The sequence below is a fragment of the Sapajus apella genome, unplaced genomic scaffold, assembly GCF_009761245.1.
Source record: "Sapajus apella isolate SASKATOON/1434 unplaced genomic scaffold, GSC_monkey_1.0 scaffold3, whole genome shotgun sequence".
In the NCBI taxonomy this organism is placed as follows: Eukaryota; Metazoa; Chordata; class Mammalia; order Primates; family Cebidae; genus Sapajus; species Sapajus apella.
In genome coordinates, this window is record NW_022436943.1 from 56,159,618 (window position 1) to 56,187,502 (window position 27,885).

A 27,885-nucleotide genomic window follows, 5' to 3' on the forward strand; every position below is an offset into this window, starting at 1 on the left:
CTTTAAATCCCTAGTGTTTTTAAATTTTTATTTATCGTTTTGAAATTTGATTTCCAATTTTATTGCTTTATTATCATACAGCATGAATTGGAGGATGCCGACTCTGAAGTTTATTAGGACTTTCTCTGTGACCTAATATATTACCCATTTGTTGGCAAATAAGTTATATAGTGTTATCAAAATCTATCTACTATTTATTTATTTACTTATCGTTGCTTACTATATCAGTTTCTGGGATTTGTGTATTAAAATATCCAAATAAAATTATTGATTGATCTATTTTTCCGTGTTGCAGTTGTGTAATCTATTTTGACACTATATCATCCCATTAACTTAGGTGCAATCATCTTTCCTTCTTAATGTATTGTTGCTTCTGTACATCTCTCTTTGGCCTTATGTAGTTTATTTTGACCTTAAATCCCACTTTTTCCTCAAAATGCACCACACAATATCCTTTTGTTCATTTTTGCATTAATTTGTTTTTTTGCCCCTTTAATTTCAAACTTTGTGTGTCAATAGGCAATACAATGATGGAATTTTAAAGATGTGCCCTCCACACAGCATGATCTTTTAAATATATCAGTGAAATGATATTACCACCTACTTGGATCCTTTCAGTGGCTCTTCATGTCTCTTAGAATGGGCCCTATGCCACTCCATATCCTCCAGGGCCCTGCAGGACCTTTCTCATACCTCCTAAGGCCCCTCGCTCCTTCCCTAGCTGCCTTGGCCTGGCCACCCTGGCTTCTTTTAGCTTCGTCAGCGTGCAGTCTTGCTTCTCCTGCCTGCAGGAATTGCCCCATTATTCTGCTGACTCCATAGACTTCCTAGATCTTTACATGACTGTTTGCTGCTCACCTTTCAGGCCTCAGCCCAAACATTGCCTCTGCTTGGAGGCCTTTCCTAAGCCTGGACCTGAAGGCCACCCTGCCTGGCAGGCGACTTCATTGGGGCCTGCCCTCATGCTCATCACCACCATCACCAAGCGTCTTGTCTGTTTATGATGTCAAGCTCCATGATATCAGAGACCTCATCTGCTTTCATTGCTACAGCCCCAGTACCCGAGCAGTGTCTATTTGGTAGGTGTCCAAAAATCTGCAGAAAGAAATTCTTGGGAGAATGAATAGCGCAGCTATCACAAGTAATGCGTGGAGAATCTAGGTGAGATGTTTTTTATAACAATTGTTCAGAATTTGCTCTCCCCTTCAATCCCTTAGGCTTACCTTCAAGTTTCAAAAAACACCCTCCAAAGTCATGCAATCCGGTTTTTCTTAAGGTCGCACCTCAAGAGGATGCTGCACTGCTAACTATCACAAAGTTTCTCTGGGTGATCTTTGCCTCTAGTTGTACGTTTATTTGAAAATTTGAAACCCACAGAGCTTCTGAATGAACCACCCATCCGCCTCAACCCAGAAACTGTCCCCACATGCCAAGGGTTAAATATTTATTAGGTTTATTTTAATCAGGAATAAATACATGATTTAGCGAAGTGTAATGCTCCCCACTTAGAAATCCCTCTGGGTGCTCCCCAACATTCCAATCACATTCATCACAACGGAAAACAATACTTAAGATGCTGTGCAGATATCTGGAGTTCAGGGGTCACCCTGCCTTATGCGGGAAGTCAGTGTCCACAGTGTTACATTCATTTCTCATACATTGGCTGGTTCTTTTGAAATAGCCTTTTGGAATTGTTGGGGAAACCACAGATGCCTCCTTGTATAAACACACTGGAATCTATGATACAGAAAATCGTGTAGCTGCACATATACATACCACTAGCACGATGAGCTCAGATGGACGGAATGCTTATGTGAGCAGACAGACTTCGAAGGCAGGGAAAGATACTGAAAACATGTGCCCCTCCTTCCCCAGGATCCCTTTGAAACAGGGAAACATGAGTCATAGACTCATCTGCAGCCCACTCTCCTCCTAGCAGGATTTGGATGGGAGCTCTGGAGATCCCTGCTTCTCCTTCTCTGGCTCTACACTGTGTTTTTTCCCTTGTCTCTTAAAATTATGTGTGACATCATTAATCCACTTGGATTCCCCGTCTTTCCTGGAGCTCAGCATTTTTTGTCATATGGATGCCAGACCCTTCTTAGAATAAAGTACTGGATGAATTCATTCCTTAGAATGTATCCATTTCTTTTTAAAAATTCAGCTATCCTTACCCAATCCAGCCAGCCCTTTCACTCTGAAGAACAGCTAGAAAATGAGCTCCTGAGTGTCCCTCACCTGCCTCCAATTCCATCCTAAGCCATGAATGATTTCTATTTTTACATATTTTTTAACCACTTTTTAACCTGTCTACACTGTGAACATCTCTATTGGGGGTTGGGGACTTATGAATTCTTTTTTCTGGCCTACATGACACATTACATAGGACTTAATGCAATGCCTCTTCAGGCAATAAATGAATAGTTGATGCATTAATGTAGGCAAGAATCCCAATATTCCAGAGAAGCTCTCTCTGCACTGCAAAGCCATGGCTGCAGATATCAGGAAAGCTGGTGCAGCTCTAGGCTTGCCCCTCTGCCAGCAGCCTTCCTCTCTCTCATTCTCTGGCCCTCTGCAGAATCAGGGAGGCCATCTGACTTCCACCCACATGGCTTCGGTGCAGGAGCCAGGCCCAAGGTATCTCCCAGTTGAAGGCTCAGAAGTTTTTCAGGCTAATGTTTAGTGTCACAGAGTTCCTATAAAAAGAGAGGAAAGCATACCAGAGATCCCTATGGATTGGTTAAAGTAGTTCCATTCCAGGGATGCATCTGCAAACCCAGACCTGCTGCCAGGCCATAGCTTTTGTTTCCTCTCCCTCTCAGCCCTGGCCACTGAAGTTCTCTCCAACGACCTTGGAGTGTAGCTGTCTGGACAGGTCCAGTTCCTTGGAGAATGGTCCTGGTGCACTTTCTTGTGAGGGTGGCTTTGTCCTGTGTCCCACACACACAATGTGTGCATAGATACATGCTGAGCTTTTCCAAGCATCGCCTGACATGTCATGACCCAATGTTTCATGATGTCACAGCCCTGATCGGACACCAGGCCAGAGTTCCTGTGGCCATGATGTGGATAGAGAAGATGCAGCTTTGAGTCTCCATGTGACTTCTCTTGGCTCCTAAAATATATGAGTTTCCTGGGGATCAGGGAATCTTGCTTTTTGCAAGATCCCAGGTAATAGTTGGAACCTCTGTTCCTTTAGGGCATGAACCATTTTGTCTGTTCTTGGCTAGTCTTCAAAGTAAGGTGGTGATGAGAAGAAAGAGCTCTTTCTCTTGCTGCCACTGTACATCAGGGAGACACTTTTCTTCTTTCGATCAAAGGAGGTGTTGTCCTCACTGGTCAGGGACAGGTAAGAGGCGATGCTTTCTCGAAGGCCATAGCTGAAAAGGGACTCGTCTACCCCAAGTGGGTTTTCTGTTCCCTCGTGGTCCTCCTGCAGTCTGTGGGTCAGAAGAAAAGGGGGCAGAGAACGGGAAAAAAGAGGGTCATAGAGAGAGGAGGGGATGAGGGCAAGAGAATGAGAACAGGAGGAAAAGAAAAACGAAATTCCTGGTGACTATTTCTCTTATTTATCCTTTTTTTTTTTTTTTTTTTTGAGATGGAGTCTCATTCTGTTGCCCAGTCTGGAGTGCAGTGGTGCAGTCTCTGCTCACTGCAACCTCTGCCTCCCAGGCTCAAGCAATTCTCCTGCCTTAGCCTCCCGAGTAACTGGGATCACAGATGTCTACCACCATGCCTGGCTAATTTTTTGTAGTTTTAGTAGAGACAGGGTTTCACCATGTTGGCCAGGCTGGTTTCAAACTCCTGAACTTAGGTGATCTACCTGCCTCGGCCTCCCCAAGTGCTGAGATTACAGGCATGAGCCAGCCCTAACTTATTATTCTAATTATTACGCTAACCAATTACTCTACTCTAACTGCAAGTATTCTAACCGATTATTTTAATGCTGGTTCTTATATTTGTGGGCCATATGATCTTGGACAAATCACTTAACCTCTCTGAACTGCTATTTTCTTGGATGGCTGACACTTCCAACTGTAAATTCTAGTAAAATTAATTTTTATTATTTATAAGAAAGAGAATTTTTCCTTATCTCTTACATAATTTTGATCTCTGATTTTCTTTGATTTGCCAGTGGGATCTCTGGATTGATACTGAATTATTAAGATAACCCACCAATCCCAAACTACAAATAGCCTTTAAAATTCACAACTGACAATGGAATAAACAGAACAAATTGATGAAAGATTTTTTCTCCTAGAGAAAACAAGGAAGTCACTGTAGGATTCTACTGATGTGTTTAAGCTTTGTGAGTGGGTTTTAAATAATATTAAATTTACACATGATGTGCTACTTTCTAGGATCCTAACAATTAGAAAGAGAAAGGTGGTATATTTCAGCCAGAATGTATACTGCTAGCATAGAATAGACTCAGTAAATGTTTGCAGAAACAGGGGGAGCTGCCACACACCTTGTGAGGCTTGAGACCGCAGCAGCACCCAAGGATTCCCTTGGTCTACATCTGGGTGAGGTGCTCACCTCCGGGTCTCAGCAGAGCTGGCTGACCCTGGCCATGGTTTTTATGTACTAGGCACACACACTGTTTTGTGCTCACATGTTCATGGACCACTTGCATATGTATACACACACACACACACACACACACACACACACACACACACATACACACTCACACACACACCATACTCACCTGGACACTCTCCTCCAGTCCACGGTCTTCTGACGCAAAGTGACAGGTGAGCTGGAGGTCCTCACTGCCGGGGCAGCTGTGCTTTGTGTCAGACAGGGCGTGGTGAGCACACAGCACAGGCCATCAGCCACTTCTGAGGAGGGAAGCAGGCAGCCAGTCAGGGACCCTGTGGACGCCACAGCCAGTGTGGGGTGCAGGCCTGAGACACCCTCCAGTGCAGCTCCCTGGCTATTGCCATGGGGGAACTGGGGCTGAGACTTCAAAGGGGCATGGTAGGTAGTAGCAAGGCAGAAAGCCACATGCTCAGTGGTTTGAGAAATGTGAGTGTGCCCTGGTATACTCTGCATTTAGGCAGGTACGGGCAGAGAGAGAGGTTTAGGGTCCAGTATCAACCAAACTTGGATGTGAATTTTAGCTTTGCCCCCGTGGTAAATGACCATGAACTTCTCTGAGCTTCATTTTCCTCAACTGCAGAATGAAAGAAACGAGGCAACAAGTGAGTGCCTGCAGAGGCCGCAGGCTTCCAGGGTTTCCCAGGAAGGCCCAATCCATCAACTTCATGGGGTGTGAGATGGGGCCACGAAAAATACCCATCCTCCCAGTTGTGCATTTAGTATGGCACAGGAGGACTAAATACACCTCTAGGAAGAAAGATAAAAGAAGTAATGAAAGAAGGAAGGAAAGAGGACAAGAAGGAACAGCAAAGATGAGACGGAGAAGGAGGAAGAGGAGGCAAAAATAGCACAAAATGTAGAAGACACGGGAAGGGAGGGAAGAGAAAAACAAAGAGGGCAGGCAGAGAATGCAGACAAAGAAAGAATGAAGACCATCTTTCTTTCACTCTAGAGACTCACGCACAGAAAGAATGAAAATTAAATAAACCTGTTTCTTTTTCCCTTGTATGAAAATCTCTGTGTGAAATGTCCGACTCTCGGGCACATCATGACATAGCTTCCATCTCTTGGAAGGCTTCTTCCTAGCCCATGTCATCAGCAGAAAGACTTGATTCTGCTGTAACCAGGCATCTTAGAGATTGAGAAAATTCTATGCAGTGTTATTCAGGCTAAAGACCCTGACCCCGGTGCTTCTCCTGTGCCCTGTGGGGAGATGACGTGGCCAAGGGGATGAGGAGCCACTGGTCTCCAGCTGGACTGAGCCACCCCTGGCCTCAGAGCCAATCTACCACCAGGGTTTAGAAAGCACATCACACCTCTGACAGGTCCCACCTCCCATCTGATTTATGGAGTGCTCTCTGGGGCATCCTGGCCAATGAATGAATAAAGAATTTGTAGCAGAAGAAGCACACTCAGGCTGTCACAGGGAGTCAGCCAGGAAGACCTTGTTTCATGGTTTTCAGTCTGACTTCAACTATGAACTCAAATGTCCACCCTCACAGGTGCCCTTGGAGAAATGGGAGGTGAGACCATGAATTTCGAGGGAGATTTTATTGGATGGGAATCTAAAATAATGATCTGTCATGGGTTGGAAATTGAAACGACCTCCCAGGTTATGAGGCGAGGAAGATGAAGTTAGATGCAAAGGCTGGAGAGATCAGCTGCAATGTGCAGCTCAGGCAGGGGACGCTTTCTGAGTGTCCTTCCTCAGACAGGTTAATATGCAGGGTGAAAAATAAATTTTGACAAAAAGCAAAAGAACCACCACTCATAAGCATATCACATGCCCCCAGCACTAAGCTAGCCTTGCCCCCTGGATCACACTGAGCCCTTGATCAACTCAATGTTTTTATATCCATTTTGGGGAGTAGAAAGCTGAGGATCTTGAGGTGAAGTAACTTGCTCAGGGCCATAGAAATGTGACCAAAATCAATCTTATTGACTCATTCTAAAAGCAACCCATTGCCTCTTAAACAAAGAAGAAAGACACCGTCCAGCCGTCTGTAGGATTCAGACACCCTGGTCTCCTTCACCCCTGTCTACATGCCTCATCAGAATGCACGCTCCTCTGGACCTTTAGGGTCCAACAACTCTATATTCAAGGGTTCCCAGACCCTCAAGGTCCCCAGCCCTTGATTTTCCCAGCCATGTTTTAGAGCTCATTTATGCCCGTGCCCTCTGTTCTGTCAGTAACCAGCATGCATGGTGTACTTTAGGTGCCGCATTTTTCACATGCATTTTTTTTTTGGACTAGCAGCAATCCTGTGAGGATTATTGCATTTTAATCCCCAAGTTGTAAATAAAAAAAAACTCAGCCTGCAAGGTGTCAAGTAATTTGCCTAAAAGCATCATGATAAAAATTATAGGCAACCTGTTGTTAGATGTCTATTTAAACCACTGGTGAACAGTTCCTCTCATTCTGTCTTTAGAATGAATCCAGTGGAGATCAAAGTGGCTGTGTGGTTTCTGCTAGGGGATTCTGAATGGGGCATAAGGAGAATTTCAGGTTTTCACACCCTTTTCAGTTATTCACGGAAGTGAACGGATGACTGTAATCCATTGAGTGGTTCGATGACCAGGAACATATTGTGGGAAGGTGCCAGTGCTGCCTGGGGTGAGATGTGCCCCATGGTCAAGCAGCGGCAGGTAGATTTGGGTGTTTCTGGCCTGGTAGCCGCACGGCCTCGTGGTCCCTAGAAGCTTTGCTAGGACAGCATCCTTCTCATGTTTGCTTTTGTCTATGCAAAACTTCTGGTCTCCACACCCCCTCCGATGGTTGTTATTAAAAGCCAAATACCACAACCAACCTTTACTCAAAACCAATATAAGTTGGCTGTTTCCAGGACTCCCTTCCTCTTTTGTTTTTACCTGGCTGCTAAGTTTTCAGACATCACAGAAGTAGTATCTGTTATCATTTATTTTGCATCTGCTGTGTGCCAGGCTATGCTGAACACGCTATGTCAACAGTTGTGTTGTGTTTAGCAATTATTCAATCACCTGCTAGGAGCCCATATTCACCCACCTCCCGTAAATGGGGACCCGAGGTTCTGAGGGGTGGCTGACCTTGCTCAAAGCCTCACATGATGCAGATGTGAGCTTGGACCAGCCTCTCCTGAACAGCTATTTTTGCTCCATGCCCTGCTGCTTCTGGTGGGCCAGCTGTGATAACCAAAGCCCTGTAGACTCATTTCTCCCTGAAATACCCTTTGTTTGTTCAGTTCAAGACCCCATATACAAGAGAATGCCGGCAAAGTTGCCCCGGTGTGTGAGGTCAAGCATCCTGAACCCAGAAGGGGGAAGATGCTATCAAAGCAAAAGCAACCTCTTCCTTTCCTGCCTCCAATATGCAGAGGAAGCGAGGACAGCGATTTTCTGCTGGGTAAAAGTGGCTGGTATTTAATAGGAGCTCGTGGTTATGGGCCAGGTACCCTCCCCACTTTCCATGCACTAACTCAGTGGATCCTCACGGTGTCCTTGAGAGGGGGGACTATTAGTGTCTGCCTGGCACAGATTAAGAAAGTGAGGCACAAACAGCCAGCCCCAGGCTGCCCAGCTAACAGTGAGCAGATTTGGAATAGAAACAGAGCTTCCAGAGCTGGTTTTTGGAAATTTAGCATTTAGCCAACTGTTCACAATAGGGTAAAGTCCTGACTCCTGAGCTGATGTTTGGACCTTTCACAGTGTAACTCAACTTTCTCTGTCTGGCAGTGTCCTACTTCTCCAGCTATCAACACCACATAAGATAAAGGTGCTTCCTTTCTCTTAGTGGATGCTCCTCATCTCATCAGCCTGGGAGAATTCAGACCTCCTCCTGGGTCTGAAAAGGGCACAGAAATGAACTAAATGCAATTCCTAGTATTTAGGATCCTGTTAAGGAACACAGATTAGCACACAATCAGACAGACCATGTGGAAGCATGATTAGAATTCTGGAAAAGGAACCCTGGGTGTGCTCTGAGCACAGCGAAGACAGGCAGCTACTGGTAACTCCTATAGCTTCATTGCAGAGGCGATTCATGTTGGCCTTGAAGGCCAGTGAGGATCTTGACAAGCAGAAAAGGGAGAATGAAGGGCAGTCTGGAACAAAGCCCAGAGGCTTGAAGATGTATGCCCCACTTAGGGATGTGCAAGCTGATTGCAGTTGTGAATCTAGGCACACCTTAACTTGTTGAAGGTACAGGTAGAGAGAGGGCAAATTTGAGATTAGCTGCATTTTGCTTATTAAGGCAGCACGCACAGGCAGTCTGTTTCAGTCTGAAATTTATGGTCTGAATTAACAAGAGAGCATATCATGAGGGCAGCATGGGCAGAAAGCAAGAGTAAATCACTGCATTTATTGGTGACCCCTCTGCATTCCAGGTGGATGGCGCCGCAGAGCAATTAGCTAAGAGGGGTCCCACTATCGCAATTAGTCCAGATTGAATGTCTCTTACCAGAATAGTGGTTCACCAGGTCCTCCAGGCACTGGAAGGTGAGCCTCGGGGAAATGTAGTACCAGTTGTTGGGCAGGCGGAAAATGCGGTAATGCTTTACCTGCCTGTGTCTCACCGACAGCGAGTAAAACCCTGCAGGAGGTGGAGGATAAGTCAGTGGGTTCCACCTGTCCCCACCTGAAGGCACCCAGCCAACCAGCCCACCACCACTGAGGCAGGGAGACATGCCCACCCTTGGGATACAACAGTGACGCTACCACACGACCCCTCCCTCCACTAGATCCTCCTGTGTTTAGACATTGCTTCCCATTGCAGGAGTGTGTTATTGTGTCAAAGCAGATGTGTTCATCATATGGCCCTTACAGGTTTTCAGGAACACAGGTTTCATCCTCTTTTGCTTTTTTTTTTTTTTGAGACTGGGTCTCACTCTGTCGTCCAGACTGGAGTACAGTGACATGATCTTGGCTCACTGCAACCTCTACCTCCTGGGCTCAAGGGATCCTCCCACCTCAGCCTCCTGAGTAGCTGGGACTACAGGCACATGCCACCATGCCCGGCTAATTTTTGTGTTTTTTGTAGAGATGGGGTTTTGCCACATTGCCCAGCTGGTCTCAAACTCCTGGACTCAAGTGATCCACCCACCTCGGCCTCCAAAAGTGCTGGGATTACAGGCATGAGCTATCACACCCAGCCTTGTCTTCTGTCTTTTTTAGGCAAACACATTTGGGGTGCTTCCACATCCTGAGGCCAAATTGAATGATTGTAGTTTGGTTTCAACCTGTAGCTCCAGGACCTGTGGTCGTTTCTGACTCCTTCCCGAGTACATTCCAAAATGTCATCCCTACTGTTTTCCTCTTTCAGCCTCTGTCCCACCAATGCTGCCACAGCACACATTTGAGGGAGTCCTTGCAGTTAATACTCCCTCTTTCTTTGTCTATAATCTATCTGACTTAAGCTTAGTTTTCTCAGAAATTTGAAGCAGTTGAGTCATCTTTCTGGGTGTCCCTGAGAAACATGTGAAAGGTGGGTTATTGTCCCTTAACCCTTATTAGAGCAATGACCTGATATGACTTGGTAGGAGCAGAACTATAGGCGTGTGCCTTGATTTTCCCAAATGCAAAGTGAGAGAATTGGATGTAGGCCATGTTTTAGGGTCCTCTCTGCTCTATCTTCTGGGATTTCAGGAGTAGAAAATGCCTACCAGACAGAGGAGAAAGGGAGCTGATTGATTCTTTGCTATCTCTGCTGGGCAGGGCTAAGCAATTGCCAAGAAATTTCTGTTAATTCTTAGAAAGATCATAGGAGGCATTGCCCCCAATTATTTTAAAGATGGAGAAGCAGAGTCCTCGAGCCTCAGTGGGATACGGCCAGAGGCACGGGGCTTGGTAATGCCACCTTGAGATGTGAACCTTGTCATCAGCTCATCCCTCAGGGTGCCCCAGGCCTGCCCTGAGTCAACCCAGCGTGAGCCTTCCCGTAAGGTCAGCGGAACTGGGAGTGTGGTAAGCATGTCAAGAGTAACAAGTAAAAAAATGTCAGAGCTTTGCATACCCAAGGTGGGCCTGTCACACCCACCCAGCCCCAGCATGATCACTCGTCTGCCTGATAATATCTTTATTTTTAGATGAGCTGTGGCACCCACCCTGGGTTCTTGGCCAGGCCAATTTAGGAGTTTCTTTCTGAGTCGGGGCATCCTGCCTTCGGGGACCACTGGGTCAGGCAGAGAATGTTTTCTTTGGCTTTGATCTTTCTGTCCCCCAGCCTATTTGGGTTTTTGAGAGAAAAGTCGATCTTGGATTTTTTTTTAATCACATATATCTGATCCCTGCTCTCTGAAAGCAAAGTTGAAGCTCCTTTTGGTGAAAAGCTCCGGCACCGGGTAGCTTTGGCACTTATTAGGTGCATGAGAAGCACTCTCAGATACTGTGTTTTCTCTTCTTTGATACCGAGGGTACAAGAAGCAAGCCAAGAACTTGAAGATACCTTCTGAATTTAAAAAAAAGTTATTATTTAGTCTGGGAAAATCCTAGCTGTTAAGTATTTTGGGATAAACACCGTACTCTCCTACTGTAAATTTCATGGTCTAGATCAGGGAGCTGAGGCTTAGGGAGAGAGAGGCAGTAACTTAGTAATTTGTAAGGCTCAAATTGGAATTTGTGACCCTTGCTTTGAACCATGACAAAGAGCTCACACTATGTGTTTTTACTGAGATACTTAATGCATAGGATGCAAGGGAATGATAATGCTAGAGATGGTGGTGACGGAAAGGACACAGCTGATTCTCCGCTTTGGTTACAGAGCACAGAGGAACCTGATATCGGGGCCATCTGTGCAGCAGAAACAATACAAATATTATTACATTTGAATCTCCCCACACCCTTATAAGAAAGGGATTTTCTCTCCATTTCACAGGTGAGAAAACTGAACTCAGGCAAGTCAGTCACAGAGCTTGAGGACACAGACCAGGCCTGTGCTGAAGGCCACTTTCTATCTGCCCAGTGTGCTGTCTACAGGCTACATTCAGTTTTGTTCTCAGTTGCTGGAAAATTTTCCAGCAGGAGTCATCAGGCCTGATATTGGCCAGGCCCATGGCAGGGCCCAGTTGGCTCCCCACTGCCTGTCCCCTTGTTTTCACACTGGTCTCTCCAGCAGCGTGTGGGCTGCAGGGGGCTAACTACATCGGGTCGATTTGCATGGACGTAGGAGAAAGGAAAATGAAGCCATGTCACGAGTCAGCCAGGAACAAAATATGCTTGTCTGCCCCGAACAGGGTTAGATGAGTTGGAGGCCACTCACCTTTCTTGGTCTCACTCTCTCTGATCATGAAGGAGCCAACCTTTGTGTCTGGCAGCTGCAGCAGCTCCTCGGCCTTATCTCTGCCCAGGCCCTCAAAGAGCCAGCTGGGAAGGAGGAAGACAGCCATTAGGATCCCGAGCAAGTCCTCTCCCAGGACAGGTGGGAATGGGCCACTCACCACACTAAGCACTTGAAACCTAATCCTCACCTGAACCCACCAAGATAGGTAGCAATATCTCCCTTTCACAGATGAGGATACTAAGGGTTCCAGTGATTAAGTAATTTGCCCAAGATACCATGTCAGCGGTTGATAGAGTTAAAATTAGAATTCATTTTTCTGGGACATCCAATTCTATAACCAACATACTTTGCTGCTGCTCTTTTATTTATTTATATCTGGAGTTACATTATCCTTTATTTATTTATTTATATCTGGAGTTACATTTATTTATTTATTAATTTATTGAGGTGGATTTCTGCTGTGTCACCCAGGCTGGAGATCAGTGGAGTGATCTTGGCCCACTACATCCTCCACCTCCCAAGTTCAAGTGATTCTCCTTCCTCAGCCTTTCAAGTATCTGGGATTACAGGCATGTGCCACCATGCCTTGCTATTTTTTTTTGTATTTTTAGTAGAGATGGGGATTCACCATGTTGGCTGGGCTGGTCTTGAATTCTTGACTTCAATCGATCCACCCACCTTGGCCTTCCAAAGTGCTGGGATTACAAGTGTGAGCCACCACATCCAGCCCTGCTCTTCCTCTTTGATATATTAGGGGATGTGATCACTTCTGTTAGATTGGTAGCCCCACGGGGTCATAATTATGTCACTCCTCTGGGTTCCTCACCACCCTCAGCTCCTGCCAGCTGCAGCTGCACAGCTTCAGCATGAAGACGCTGATGCATGCTTGCTAATGAATGAATGGCTCCAGGGTAAGCAGCTGATGCAGAAGAGTCATGTGACTCACATCTCTTTCAGAACACGGCAGCTCCTGCTCCACTTTTGTTCACCTGTATCATCCTAGCCATGGGAATGGCTTCTGGTATTCACAATTAATTTACAGTACTCTCCTACTACAGGAGTACTTTACTACAGTATTTACTACAGTACTAGAAAATAGTGAATACTGAAATTAAACACGTGGAATTTCAGTCTTCAAAGGATTCAGGTGGTTATCTCTGTCTTGCAAGATGAGCATGTGGCATGTAGAGTCTTACTCTGGACTTGAAGAAGTAACTTAGTATTTATCAATGGATTCCTCCTTCTTTCTTTCCCATTTCCAATATTCTGTGCACTTCTTTGCCAACTTCTGGCTTTGGTAACTTGACAGATGAGGATAATGTAACTCCAGGAGGTGAAGCCACTTTTCTAAGGTCCTCACATGGAAGTAGGAAAGCCAAGATTTGTGCTTACATGTGCAGGGCTCCAAAGCCACCCGGGAAGGCAGCAGAGGCCTCACTGGCATGAGTACAGGAGAAAGCAGGGTGCTTATTTTCTTATCTGCTGAGCCTGGTTTTCTAAGATTTCTCTAGTTCATCTTACCCATTTTTCAAGGAGGGCACGTAAGCATTTTTGGCAGTAAGGATTCTGTGTGTTTCTGGATAGGTATTTGATTAGAATATAGCTAATATTTATCGAGTGCTTACTGCAATGCCTGACATTGCTCCAAGAGCTATGCATCTACCATTATATCTTATTCTCCTAACGGCCCTACACTTTGATCATATTATCATATGTTATTATCCCTATCATTCTATATTATGATCTCATTTGACAGGTGATGCATAAAAAGCTTGTTCACTATCACACAGCCAGTAAGTGACAGAGGCAGGATTTGAAACTAGACAAACTGACTTCTAGTCTCTGTACCGTGCTGTGCCCTATGATAACATTTCCCAGCTGTTTACCACTCTGTGCCAGGAATACCACGTTAGAGCTGAAAGGCCCAACTTCCTTCATTTCACTGTGGGAGAAGTTGAGTTCCAGAGAGCAGAAGGGATAAATGAGCCCAAGGTTGAGCCATTCCTTATTGACTGGATTGGGAGCGGGAGTATCTCTTCTTGACCCGGTGCCTTCATTTCCACTATAAATGCTGGAATCTTTGTTCTGCCTTATGAGTCACCCCCATAAGTGTCATGCTTAATGGATGCCTTTTGAGAAATGTACTCACCCATGATAAACTCTGGCCACACATATTCCAGGGATGTAACTCTCTCGACCAGTGCTAAGAGAAATAGCTTTCCACCAGCCCCCTTCACTGTGAGAACGAGAACAGAGAAGAACACAGAGATAGGTAAACAGCGAAACAAAAGGATGAATGAACAGAGTAATCAGATTTTACCCAGGACAGATGGGAACATCCCTCTATTAAGACCTGTCACTGGCCATGTTAACCCAAATTTCTTCATCTGAAAATTTACTTTTTAAAGTATGTGTATCCAGTGGAGAGCCCTCCATGGCAAGCAACTGCTAAACCCTCCCATGTGCTAGAAATAGCTGCCTTTCAGGGATTAGCAGCTAAGGTTCTCAACTGTTGGGGGATTTTAAAAAATAAATGTTTACTATATTGATTTCTAATCTGCAGTGTAACCAAAGATAGACTCACATATCTGCATCAATGAAGTTCTAAATAAAAGGGGCTTATTTGGAGTCCCTGTCATGCTCTATAGCTTATATTGAATCAGACTGCAGAGGCAAGAGAAGAGAGGGCAAATCTTTTATATTTCTCATCCAAAGGATTTCCAGACCCTGGGGCCACCTTCCCAGTCTTCATTCCTACATAGCATCAATACTGCACATGTGGTGAGAGATGAGAAGAATATGAGAAGAGGTTGGATCACAATGAATCTCAAAAACCAAGTTAAAAAGTTTAAATTTGATCTACTGGGCAGTGGGGAGCCATGGAAGGTTTTAGAGCACTGGCCACATTAAAAGAGGAGGGTCGTAGTATGGGCCAAATTTCTCACCTCACAATAGGACCAGGACCCATGTGGAACTAGACAACTCTGGCTAAATATCAAATGATTTTCACCCAAACCAAGTTTATACTGTTTTGAAGATTGTACAAGTTTTGGAGAGCTTACTCACTCAGAAATCACACGCAGTTTCTCCCCTCGGCGGAATATGGGGGGGCTGATGTCAGGAGACGGATAGTCATTCAACACGGCGAGGAAGTCGCTGTCCAGTCCTGGGGAAACAAAGGCAAGGGGGGGCAGGGTGCTTTTTATTCACAAGGAGCATAAAGGTAGCCTTAGAAGGAAGGGCATAAAGATGAGATTTTCCAGCAGGAGATACCTTTCTTGTTTTGAAACACTAATTTACAGCAATGTCCTCTCTTCAGAGACGGCAGTTTAGGGTCCACATACAAGCCCTGAGGGTCAGATGACATGCTCCTATTCTCAAGCCTGCCTTGGCCCTGGTGTTCTCATCTGAGAAATGGGATCCAGAGCCTGTGAGCTGAGTCCTGGGGTCTGACTTCAGGGCCTGCCCTGAGTCTACTAGCCTCACTCTCTCCATCTTTAAAATGGGACTAATAATACCTCATTCCAGGGTCCTTTGGAGAGGAGATGAGAGTGTTTTACATCACATACATTCACATAAGTTGCTGTAAAAACACCCCTTCTCATTACCAATGCCTCGAGTGTCCACTCTGGGACTCAGGGATGTTATGTCTGTGTCATATTGGGGGAAGGGGTGTCAGGTTAAATGACTTCCGAAGACCCACCAGGACCATGAGGCAGCAACTCTGAGGTTAAACAAAAACACTTTTCTCTTGCAGAATATAAGGCCCCACACTGGACAGTTATTTAATAGGGACATTTGTTGAGGGCAGGGATGGTGGAAGAAAAATTGAGTACTTTTCCTGATAGTGTATTGAAAGGAATCCTGGTGAAGTTTTGAGAAGGAAAGAGGGCTGTCTGGTTCCTGCGAGTATCATTGACTGTGGAGCAGAGACAGTGATTTTGGTTTTTGACACTAAGTGACATGTCTGCTTCCATCCTCAGTGATTTGACGTAATTCAGGTGCATCAGAGGCAGGGTACTATTTGGGTACGTTTCGGGCAGAAATAATAAGATGTCTTCCATATTGGCAAATAGAGCTATTATCTGCTGTGACTTTCATCACTCCACCTGCTGACTGGGCCTTCGAACTTAAAATTCTGGGTAACATCACCTGTTCATTCATTCTTTTGGCAACTACTTACTGAGCAGCTGTCATAAGTCAGCATAGGTGAGCAAAGCAAGCCCATTCTTGCTGCTCTCATGGACCTCACGCTCTAGAGGATACATTGTTATGGGAGGAACTGTTTCCTGGTTTGCTTACTGCAAGAAGATCTGGAGAAATGCCAGCACTTGGGCATGTGGGCTCCATGACCCAAACAGTCCACTTTCTAGGATCCACACACCTCCAGATCCTGCCTCTTACAACTCATATGTCTTACAGCCTTGAGTCGTAAGTCTCTTGGGCAGACTAAGTCTAAACAGAGATTCAGTACTCGAATGAGTGAGAAAGAGGAATGAGGTTCTGAGTAAGGTTATGCTTATCAGTTGATAAATGAATTAGAAACAAGCAATCGCAATGGAACAGTGCACCCAAATGTATTGTTCATTTGGGGAAGCTCAGTCACCGCCAATAAGCCACGTAAAAGCAAGAGTTTCTGGGTGTGAGAGAGAAACTAAAAGTGATCTTTGGTGGCTTTCCAAGTCTTGGAGGGGGATCAGGGCTTTTGAGAAACAGGTTGGGATATAAAAGGGCTGGCCCAGCCAGACGTCTGGCCTGTCCTGCTGCAGACCTTCCCTGAACCTGTGAGGGCAGCTCCCTCACATTCCGCTTCACTGAATTCAAAAACGGGGTTCTTCCTTGTGTAGCTTTGACTCCACCCCAATAAGTAGAGGCAGCATTACAGTTGTGTTAATTTTGAAGCCAGAAGTCCCAAGTTCTCACAAAGGGCAGGTTCATATTTGGTGAGGCATAAAGCTTTTGCAAATTTGGTGGTCCTCTTCAAGAAAAAATACACAATTGTAAATACACAATGAAGGCTAGACCCCAGGAAGGTGCTGTACCAGCAGGGGGGTCTCAGGGGTGTGATTTGTTTGGTTTCCTGGCAAATCTGCCCAGAAGCTGAGGCTGACTTTGCTTCTCACTGAGTGGGACACCTCCTTCTTCTCTTGTGCCTGGGTTTCTTAGTCTGGGAAATGAGAGGTTTAGAAACACCTTCAAGGTGGAAATCCAACTTCCTGGACTAATGGCCCCCAAATAGGAAAGGGCCATTTATTACCCTGGCGCTCTGCTGCCTTGGCTACATGTGACCGGCCTTTCTCCAATTTGCAAGGCGTCCTGGTTCTCAGAGCCTCTGGATATGCCATTTCCTCTGCGTGGAACACACCCTGCTCTTCCCTCCCACATTTGTCAACTCCAAACTCACCTCTGCAGAGGCTCCAGAGGAGGCTCAGCCTTCCCACTGTACTAATTCTTCCTCTCGGCCCCTAAGATTGTCCTTTGAAGCAATTATCCCAGGCTGCATTTTCCCATTTCTGTGACTGTCGGGGGAATGTCCATCTCTCCCACCCCCAGCTGTGAGTTCCAGGAGGGCAGAACACTGGTATTTTCTGTGTCCTGTGACCCATGCTCCGCCTGTTCCATAAAGGATACTCAAAGCAGGTTTACAGAATGTATGGAGCAGTGCCTGTGCTACAATGCCCCTTAAACACAGCTGTCAAGCTGCAGTTTTAAAGCAGACCCAGGCAGAAGGAAACCTGATTTGTGGGAGGCAGCTGGGTAGGTGGCCACTGTGGAACCAGCCCCTGGTGAAAACATGTTGAAATGGAAAGGTGGAGCGTGTGTTATCTGTGGCAATGATAGAACCTTGAGGTAGATGCTGTGTCTACAGAGGGATTGAGTCTTGATGTCAAATTCAAGGTTAAGACTGTGGAACAGAGCAATTGTCTTTCCTAACATTAACAACAAAAACCAACAGAAGCAAAAACAAAAGCAAAATCCCATTATAAAAACAACTGTTCCAATGAGGGAAAGGAGGGCTTACAGGGTTAGAGAGTTTCAATTTCACAATAATGAAGTTAGGTTTCCTATGGAATTTCCATAACAGTGATGTTTTGATAGCTAGGCACTTAAACATCACTGAGGAAACTTCGCATCTGGGCTTTTGCTTAAAGATCAGATAACCTGTGCCTAATCCTTTGCAAGAGACTTCACCTCTGTCTGCAAAGGTCACCTTTATTATCAGCATTAGCCAAACGGGACAAAGTCACTGGGAAGGTATTACACTTTGGCTTGTACTTCTGTGGGGCAGGGTGGCCATTCTAAGCAAGACCCGGTGCCAGGATCAAAGCCTTCCCTGAGCTTTGGTTGCTACCGAAAAATAAATGCAGTGTAGGAAATTTAAGTTTGCTGGTAACGGTGAAACATGTTATCATCGACTTCTAGAACTCCTTAGTTTATGAAGAGCTCAAGCAGAGAAAATGAGTGAGGCCAAGGAGAGCTGAGGAAGTCAATGGAATTACTGCAGACTTAAGATAAGGCAACAAGTTAAGTGAAGACATTTGCACTGGGCATGACAGGAGAAACCCAGAGAGAATTCTTGGGACAGAGAATGGACTTTGAAATCCGTCAGAACTGGCTTACACACCACCTCCACTACATGGTGGTGCTATTTGGGGGGAGATTCATTTTTATCGAATCTGAGCTTGATTTCTTCATGTATAAAAATGGAAAATGTCAAAATCTGCCTCATAGGATTGTGTTAAGGGTTTGTGATGCATTGCACTTCAGGGCCTGCCTTAGTAAGTGGCCGCTAATATTATTTTTGTGGAGAGGTCGCAAGACAGTAACTCAAGACCAGTGTTGGCCAATGACGTTTCTAAAATTTGCAAACTAGTAGTGTACACTTGAAAATTTCTGCTTGTCTAAAAATGAACTCCATTTGGTGGGAACAGAAGATGAAATTCAGAAGACCAAATATTTGCTGATAGCTCAACTTAAGAATGAGTCAGGTTGAACAAAATGTACAAACGCATAAAATAGGAAATGAATCCCCAAAGGAGAGGGACCCAGGAAGGCCCTTACTGGACTTTGTCGAGAGGACAAGCCCTTTTGTAAATTGTCGTTCCTTAGTACAGCATAACCATTTCTTTCCTTCCTTCCTTCCTTCCTTCCTTCCTTCCTTCCTTCCTTCCTTCCTTCCTTCCTGCCTTCCTGCCTCCCTCCCTCCCTCCCTCCCTCTCTTCCTTCCTTCTTTCCTTTTTTTGACAGAGTCTTGCTCTGTTGCCAGGCTGGAGTGCAGTGGCACAACCTCGGCTCACTGCAACCTCCGCCTCCTGGTTTCAAGTGATTCTCCTGCCTCAGCTTCCCAAGTAGCTGGGACTACAGGCGCCCGTCACCACATCCAGCTAATTTTTATATTTTTAGTAGAGGCAGGTTTCACCATGTTGGCCAGGATGATCTCCATCTCTTGACCTCATGATCCTCCCCCTTTGGCCTCCCAAAGTGCTGGGATAACAGACATGAGCCACTGTGCCCAGTCCCCGACCATTTCTTTTTAAATGCTGAGAACATTCTCAGTTGCTCCCACTTACAACTGTCTAGACAAATGACTTCTAGCAAAACTAGTCATTTGTCACTTCCAGTGCCCTGCCCAGCCCTACAGAAAATATGCGATTATTCAAGGGTGAAGAAACCGAAGCTGGGAGAGTTTTAGTAACGTCCAGGGGAAAGTGTGTAGATTTCAAAGCCTATGTTCCTTCATGGAGCCACATGGCCCTCCTTGGCACTTAATCTCCAAACTCTCCTCAGCTCACACTTGACCCTTACCAGGGGAGACAAAGCAGACTCCAGCTGAGTCTTCAGTATTAGCATGAGCGACTCAGGGCAGCAGGCAGGTAGGGAGCTGCACAGCCCAGCGGTTGTAGTCTCTAGTTTTGCATTCCCTGGAGTCATGCCTAAACTCATGGTCTCCTAAGGGGTCAAAGCAGGCCTGACTTTTAGTGTCTTCTTCAGTTAACACACACACACACACACACACACACACACGCACACTCTCTTTCTCTCTCACTCTCACACACACACACTTCACACACACACACATACGCTCTCTCACACACACACTCACACACATTCTCTGTCACACACACACACTCACATACACACACTCACACACATACACACCATACACTCTCACACACATACACACACATACACTCACACACACTCACACACACACACACACACACACACAGGATTATACATGCAGCTAACCAATCGTACAGAGCTGGGCCGTCTAGCCTAGTAGAAGGTCTACCGAGTCCTGCGGGTCATCATGAGCCAGGCTTGTGGAGCCTCTTAGTCATATGAAAAGGGCTGTGTTTGAGACTCAGTAGCCCACAAAGCTCTTTTCTGCCCATGCCTTGGTTTTTCCGTATGTTAGTGGGAACACAGTGGAACTAAACAGACCTCGAGGCTTTTCAGGGCCAGTTTCAACCTCTTAGATGCTGGAGGGATACAGGCAGGGCTAGCAGAGAACAGAAGCAAGAAATAGTCAAAACTAATATTTTGGGCTGCATAGACTCAGAATGTGTTCTGCTTGGACACTCCGGGCTTCCCACGCTTCAGTTGCTTTTATTCCACCACCCCCTTCTTCCCCCTCTTCCTCCTCATCATCAGCAGCAGGGGGCACAGCTCTGGGGGAAACCGGACACTGGGCCATGTGTGGTACCCAGGTTACACCTTGAGTCCTCATGTCTCCCTTCGAGGATAATAGATGGAAACTACCTTATTTTGAGTATGAGTGAAATAGAGGCCCATGAGGTCCAAAGACTGCCCAAGAGAACACAGCTAGGGAGTAGAGTGCCAGGTTTCAAAGCCAGGCCTCCCTGGGCAGGGCAGGGCAGGGCAGAGCAGGGAAAGGCAGGTCATGGCTGTGCTCTGGACCACTCAGCCCTCCTTTGTCATAGTCCACACCACCAGTTACTTGATAATCTCTTCCTTAAAAATAATTTACTTAAAAAACCCTGGTGTGCTATTCTGAGCAATGTGACATCATGGATTTCTTGGGCTAGTTATGTATTTTATGATGTTCATCAATGTAAAAGTTGTAAAAGTTGAATGATGATGTTCCACCTAAAACCATCTTCTATATCAGCGGCAAGGTTAGGCGCAAATAGAAAAAAGGGATCTGGTCCAAGATTTGACACAGATTCACTGTTTGTGGGATCCCTTGCTAAATCTTGTGGTCAGGCATGTTCTCACTCACTCGAGAGTGAGCCTACCCTCTCTCAGAACCTGCGGGCTTCTTGAAACCCTGTCTTCTCCAGGCACACACTGCCGTGGGGAGATGGACCCTGGAGTCAGGCCACCTAGCTTTGAATCTCAGCTGTCTCCTCTGAGCTGTGTGGCCTCAGGCAAGTCAGTTAAGCTTCTGGTACCTCCGATTCTTCAGCTGCAAAATGGAGATGATAATAGGCAGAAGCCTCGTGGGGCTGTGAGAATCGAGTCTGTGCGTTTAAAGCACTGGGAACTTTGTCTGGAGGCTGCGAGCACCAAGAGACTTGAATCATTCCTGTTTTACAAAGGAGGACCTAGAGACGGAGGAGATAAACTGTCTCTCATCTCTCCTTGTGTGTCAGCGCAGGGGCAGGATTGAAAGCTGGTCTGTGGTCCGCAAGCTTTTGGGGCTAGAGTGTCCCAGGGACTTGTAGGAAATTCAGCTGGCGGCTACCTCCTACTGTCCCCAGATTCTGATTGGTTGGGACCCAGGAATCTGCATCTCAACTACTTCCCAGGTGATTCTGATGCAGGTGGTGTGAGGACCACTTACTGAGAAGCTGCAAGCTGGGTTTGAGAGGTCCCTGCGCCCTTTTGCCTTCCCTGAGACCCACCTGTCCCCTTCTTTCCACTGGGCAGCTATGCAAACAGCATTATTTCTACCCTTGCATGGGCAGAAAGGGGTCTGTGCTGCTGCCTCTGTTGGCGCCTCTTCAGGTCAAGGTGATAAGAAGAGAAGGAACAGCTGGGCGCAGTAGCTCATTCCTATAATCCCAGCATTTTGGGAGGCTGAGGTAGGCGGATCACCTAAGGTCAGGAGTTCAAGACCAATCTGACCAACACGGAGAAACACCATCTCTACTAAAAAAAAAAAAAAAAAAAAAAAAAAAAAAAAATAGCCAATTAATCCCAGCTACTAGGGAGATGGAGGCAGGAGAATCACTTGAACCCAGGAGGCGAAGGTTGTGGTGAGCCAAGATCACACCATTGCACTCCAGCCTGGGCAACAAGAGTGAAACCAAGTCTCAAAAAAAAAAAAAAAAAGAAGAGAAGGAACAAACAGGGGAAAAAGATCAGAGTGGAGAGACGGAGTGCTCATTTTGAGGTGGAAATATGCCATTTCCTGACCACAGCGGGACTTCCCTAGGTTGTATTCAAAAGTCCTGTACTCCCCATGTCTGGAACAGAAGTATGTATAGAATTGTGGAGAAAATGAACAATTTGGGATGATTTGGAAGCAAGTCATAGAACTACCAGTTTCACCAGTTTAAAACTTTTGGGGAATGGCCATTTAGATATAGATAGCCCAGTGCAGTCAGGTAGCAGTCAGGTACCCACAAATGGATTTTTTTTTTTTTTTGAGACGGAGTCTTGCTCTGTTGCCGGGCTGGAGTGTAGTGGCACAATCTCAGCTCACTGCAACTTCCATCTCCCGGGTTCAAGAGATTCCCCTGCCTCCAAAATGGAGTTTTGAAAAATTTTCACACCCCTCTTTGCTGGTACCTGCTCTACATCATGGTGTCGCCATGAGAAGGAACTTGTTCCGGATCTCTCTCGGGGCAGGCCGAGTGACTCACCTAAAGTCACACAGCTTCCACGGAACATTACTGGAAGCTCCGTGAGGGCCTTCTGCCCCTGAAACTTGCCCCATTTCCCTCAAGTCCTGCTTCTTTTTGTAGGTTTTATGACATTGGTTTCTGAAAACTCGACTAATCAGGAATGTTCTGGAAAGCTTAGTTTATGGAAGAAAAAGCCAGATTGTCAAAGCCATGTTCCAAGGCGTTCACAGTCCTGGCCTGGGGGAAGAATGATCTCCCAAAAGCTCAGGAAACGTGGTTGTCTGAAAGTCTCCAGACTGGCCTCTGGATGATGCTTGTGCAGGGTCAGGGTCTGCAGTGCCTTTAACTCTCTGGCACTGAAGCTAATGTGGAAGCTGGCTGTGATCGCACATTGGCCTAAAGCAACCAGCACGACCTGCACTGTCTCTTGGGTTAATTGTTTGAGGGTAACCAGATGAGCAACCATAGGAGCTTTAACTGAGTCAGAGCTCATTCCAGGAAAACCCTAACCCTGGGCATGAGGAAGATGGGACTAGTTAATGCAGTATTACTGCACAACCTTCTCCTCCCTCACTCAAGCAGATATAAGAGAAAAGAGGAAATAACGTTAGGACCGATGATCAAGGGAACTTCTCAGGGCTGGGGGGCGGAAAAGCAGCCCACCAGCGCTTGATGTGGTTGCCTGGATCACAAACGGGGTATGACCGGGGGAATTCTCTTCACCAGGGGGTGGAGGGGTGGGGAGACCCCTCTCTCTACCTCTGCTCTAGAGATGACCTCTCGCCCGCCTAATGGAAAAAATAAACTTATTTTATGACAATTTGCATTGAAAAGATGAAGGCAAATGAGCAAGCCTTAGAAGCTGATGTTTTCATGGGGTTCACTCGAGCATGCTGCCCCTCTGCCCCAGGCTGAGAGGTGAAAAGCCAAGTTGGTTTGGATGGGTGGGTGCCTCCCCAGCCTGCCTGGGCCTGGAGCCCGGCATAGTCAGTTTTCTAGCAGTGATTATGACCAGGGGAGGAGGCTGTGACCAAAGCCAGTTGGGAGACGGTGAGAAGGAACCCGGGTGTTCTCCTGGCAGCGGCAGCAGCAGGCTCAGCCGCCTGCACATTGCATGCTGTTCTGAGTGCTGCACAGAGGTAGAGGGCTGCTCCCCGCAGGGTCCTGAGGACACAAGCCCTGCTCCACCTTGTCATCTGGTTCCACCTCCTTGGTCCTGGGGAATATTCTTTCTGTTTTCCATCTTCCATTTGGTTTGGGAAGGGGAGTTACTGTACTAGATAAATCAGAGCTACCAGGATTATTCAGCATCTTTCTTAAAAGGGGTGTGGAGTGGCTGGGTCTTAGCATGCTGGCTTGGAGGCACCTGGAGCCATCAGACCACATGAGCTGGGCCTGTCCACTTTGGAAGAGGTGAGAAGGCTCCTTTGTGAGGGAGCCACAGAAGCCATGGAATGCGCAATAAGTACCAGAAGGCAGCTCAGGAACCTGGTTCAGTCCACTCCCCTATTAAGCTCAGCAGACAGGGCAGCCATCTGTGCTCAGTGAACTCCTCCCAGTGCGGTGCTGCGAGGCTGCCGGGAACCACATGTGGCCGCCCCTGCTAGGACATGGGATGCCAGGCCCCAAAGACTATGATGTAAGGTGGGAGGCAGAAGTGTCCCAAGGTGCCCCTTGGCCTCCCTATCGTCCCTTTCCCAAGACCACAGAAGATGAGAAGTATGAACCAGGAATCTGAGGAAATAAAGACCAGGCCATTAGAAGGGGCCAGGATGGCTGAGCCCAGCACATGGTGGATTTGACCTCTAGCTTTTGCCCTTTGTTCACTGGTGTTCCCCCCAGGCCTCTGACCAGTTGCTGAGGGACTCTTGGTAGCGTTGGTAGTCTAGACAAACCTGGCATCTCCCCAAAAAGCTGATGTTGTCATCACTGATTAACCTGCAACATTAGGCTCTTTCCCTGAGAATGCTTGTCACCTTGCAATCCCACCAACAGGACGTGAGGATTCCTTTGCTTTCAGGAAGATGTCAGAGGATGGTGCCTAGCTTAGAAAAGGAACACAGACCCAGCTCGTGCAGGGCTAACTCTGTGGGTGATATTATATTATGGGCTGCCTGAGTGTGGTAAACAGGAGTCTAGGTTTCAGAATCAGATGGGCCTAGATTGGAAACTTATCAGCAAATACTCAATGATGTGGATTCCATTCCCTTTGTGAACTTCAGTTTCCCTACCTGGAAAATAGAGGGATTGAACCAGCTGACCTTGGAGATCCATCTGAAAATGCCAAAGATTTAACATCCTTCAGGTGTGCCAAGGACCCAATCCTTTTAATTTTTTAATTATGAAATATTTGAACCACAAACAAAACTAGAGAGACAAATATGAGTCCTTCGGTACCCATTGCCACGTTTCAGCAATTATCAGCATCCACCACCACCCAGTCTTTATCACAGGCTCTTGTAGCACAGACTTAAGCATCTCACCAAAGAAGCCAGACTTACCCTCTGGGCTGGGCAGAGGCCTCTCGGCAGGCGCAGGGGTGGATTTCATGCTGTTTCCCATTTCTTTCTCTCTCCCTGGGGCTGTTGGAGATCCCCGGAGCCTATGGTATAAGACACACACGGAAAAAGTCAACCGTGCCCTGAGCCCTCCAAGTGGAGAATGACCCAGTTTAGAGAGCATCATGCATCATTTTTCTGGCAGCTTGCTTCTTGAAAGGCAGCTGTTTATATGTGAAGATGAGATTGGTGAAGATTGGTTACTTTTGCGCAGCTCAAGTTCTTTTATCAAGGGAATGACAGAAAAACCACAGAGAGGGAAGTTGCTAGCAAATGCTGTTGGTGGCAAAAGTTTCCATTCCTCTGCACCCTTGCTGGGGATGGTAAGCAGCCACGGCAGGGTGTGTGTGAAAAACTGAGCAGCATTTCAGGTGGCCCAGGAAGTATCTGCACTCAGGGGCCCTCACCATCAACTCTGCACCAGGGATTCAGAGCACAGGAGCTGTGTGGCTGTGCGGCCAAAGGCATGTGGAGAAGGTCTGCTCTGCTGCTGCCTTTCTCATCCGTTTGAGTTTGTCAGCATGCTTTAACAAAGGATGGAAAAGGACAACTTTATAACAATTCCGTATACTGGCCGCATGCTGCTGATACCCTCTCACATTTACTGTTACTTTTGATCATTGTAAAGTCCTTGCACCACACTTAAGCCCATTCTGCAGTGAGGGAAACTGAGTCTCAGAGGGGGTAAGCGACTTGTGTGAGGCCACATGGCAAGTAATTGTAGGGCTGAGATTTGAACCAGTGATGCTAAATCTCTGGGTTGATCCATAACAGTTTTCCAGGGTAACCACAGAGGCTTAAATTCTGGCTGTGTACTTACAGGATACATGACTTCAGGCAAGTCATTAACCTTTTTCAGTTTCTATTTTTTTGAGGTACAGTCTCACTCTCGCCTAGGCTGGAGTGCAATGGTACAGTCTTAGCTCACTGCAACCTCTGCCTCCTGGGTTCAAGCGATTCCCCTGCCTCAGCCTCCCAAGTAGCTGGAATTACAGGCACACACTCTGCACCCAGCTAATTTTTGTATTTTTAGTAAAGAAGGGGTTTCACCATGTTGCCAGGCTGGCCTTGAACTCCTGACCTCAGGTAATCTATCTGCCTTGGCCTCCCAATGTGGTGGGATTACAGGCATGAGCCTCTGCACCCAGCCAACTCATTAACCTTTTTCTGACTGCTTTGGGGGTCACTAATTGAATGGTGTTGGGTTATGGTTACAAAATCAACTGAGGTAAAGCATGGGAACCACTTTGAACATGGCCTGGCATAGAATACATGTTAGTTATTACTCTTTAGAGTTTGTTTACTGATTGTCTTTAATGATGTAATTTCCAAGTCTGGACCTTCCTATGAATATTTTGGAAAGGGACATAGATAATCAGAGAATGGGGTCTTAGGAAAGCTGCATTCCCTTTGGATGGTGGCAGCACAGAGAGGAAGGCCACACAGACAGAGCTCTGCCTGCTTTGTGACGCCAAACAGAAGAGATGAAACAGGGTCCCCCCATCAGCCTCCAGCCCAAATGGAAACTTATCTCCCACCTACCTGTGTCTGTAGCTCAGGATCAAACCTTATGAAGGGCATGAAAGTCAGCCTGTCCAACTCCCACCCTGACCTTGAATTCTGTCTCCATGACCTATGTGTACAGGTTCTAAAAGGAACTACAGTCTCAGAGCAAGGCCCTCCCAGGTGGAGGGAGCTCTGCACTGCTCCCTAATTTGAGGGAAGGGGTGGTAGGAGGTGAGACTCCTACTGTATTAAGAAACAAGGAACACCAAAATGAGTGTTGTTTAAAAGTCCATATATCTCAGACATTTACATGAACAGCTTGGCACTTACTGCTCAGGCTAATGCCTAGTAATAGTCTCAAGACAATGAAAAGGCTTGCAAAAGCTATAAACTCATAGTGCACCATGGAAGGGTTAGAATGGGCAGCATATTTAAAGTGAAGTGCAACTCCCATCCTTTTTAGATCCTGCTCATCTTTGTGACTGGAAGAGGATGCTCTTGCAAATTTGAGGTTCGGGCCCTTCTTTCTCCACGCTTGCCTCTACCCTCCTGACAAACTAGAAAAATACCACCCCCCTCCACAAAATCCCAGGACCTCTGACTCTGGTGGGAAACTTCCAGCAGCTGGGCTGGTTCTAATGGCAAAACCCTGAGTCCAGGAGGGCAAGGAGACGCTGGCCTTTTCTCCATCCCTGAACCTGGCGAAGGTACCCAAGAAATGTGCTCCCCCAAAGTGCTTACAGAAACACAACAGGTGATGTCACTGCAACCCACATTCCCTGCAGTTCAGCAGATACTTCCTGGGCATCTGTGTGGTGCTGGGCCCTGGGCAGTGCCTTGAGGAAGGCAGAATTCCACCCACGTAGTGGGAATGTGCTGCCTCCAAGGCCCCGGGTCAGGCAAGAGGGAAGAGGCACACCAGGCAGCCTCCCTGGCCCTGAGGAGCTGGCAGCCACATGGGCTGTTCCACACAGGCCTCAGGAAGCATACGTGATATGCACAGGCTGTCCTGCACAGGCCTCGGGAACCACACATGTGACACACACAGGCTGTCCAGCACAGACCTCAGGAAGCATGCATATGACATGCACAGGCTGTTCCACATAGACCTCAGGAAGCACACATGTGACACAAACAGGGTGTCCCACACAGG

The 27,885-nt window shown here is 46.6% G+C and overlaps 2 protein-coding genes across 8 annotated transcripts in view; one reads left to right on the plus strand and one right to left on the minus strand.

Moving 5' to 3' along the window:
• TG (thyroglobulin) overlaps positions 1-27,885 on the plus strand; it is a 272,807-nt gene that overhangs the window by 167,592 nt on the left and 77,330 nt on the right. The window lies entirely within an intron of this gene.
• SLA (Src like adaptor) overlaps positions 1,428-27,885 on the minus strand; it is a 67,933-nt gene continuing 41,475 nt past the window's right edge. For 3 of the 5 annotated variants that reach the window (XM_032254002.1, XM_032253991.1, XM_032254014.1), the window contains exons 3-9: positions 25,170-25,270; positions 14,921-15,020; positions 14,004-14,090; positions 11,834-11,937; positions 9,038-9,169; positions 4,712-4,844; positions 1,428-3,440 (exon numbers count right to left, since the gene is read on the minus strand). In XM_032254002.1, coding sequence (XP_032109893.1) covers positions 3,227-3,440; positions 4,712-4,844; positions 9,038-9,169; positions 11,834-11,937; positions 14,004-14,090; positions 14,921-15,020; positions 25,170-25,230 — 831 coding nt within the window. In that variant the 5' untranslated portion in view covers positions 25,231-25,270 and the 3' untranslated portion in view covers positions 1,428-3,226. Of the gene's footprint in view, positions 3,441-4,711; positions 4,845-9,037; positions 9,170-11,833; positions 11,938-14,003; positions 14,091-14,920; positions 15,021-25,169; positions 26,137-27,885 lie in introns of those variants that run through there. The other 2 variants (XM_032253981.1, XM_032253971.1) reach the window with 2 other exon arrangements.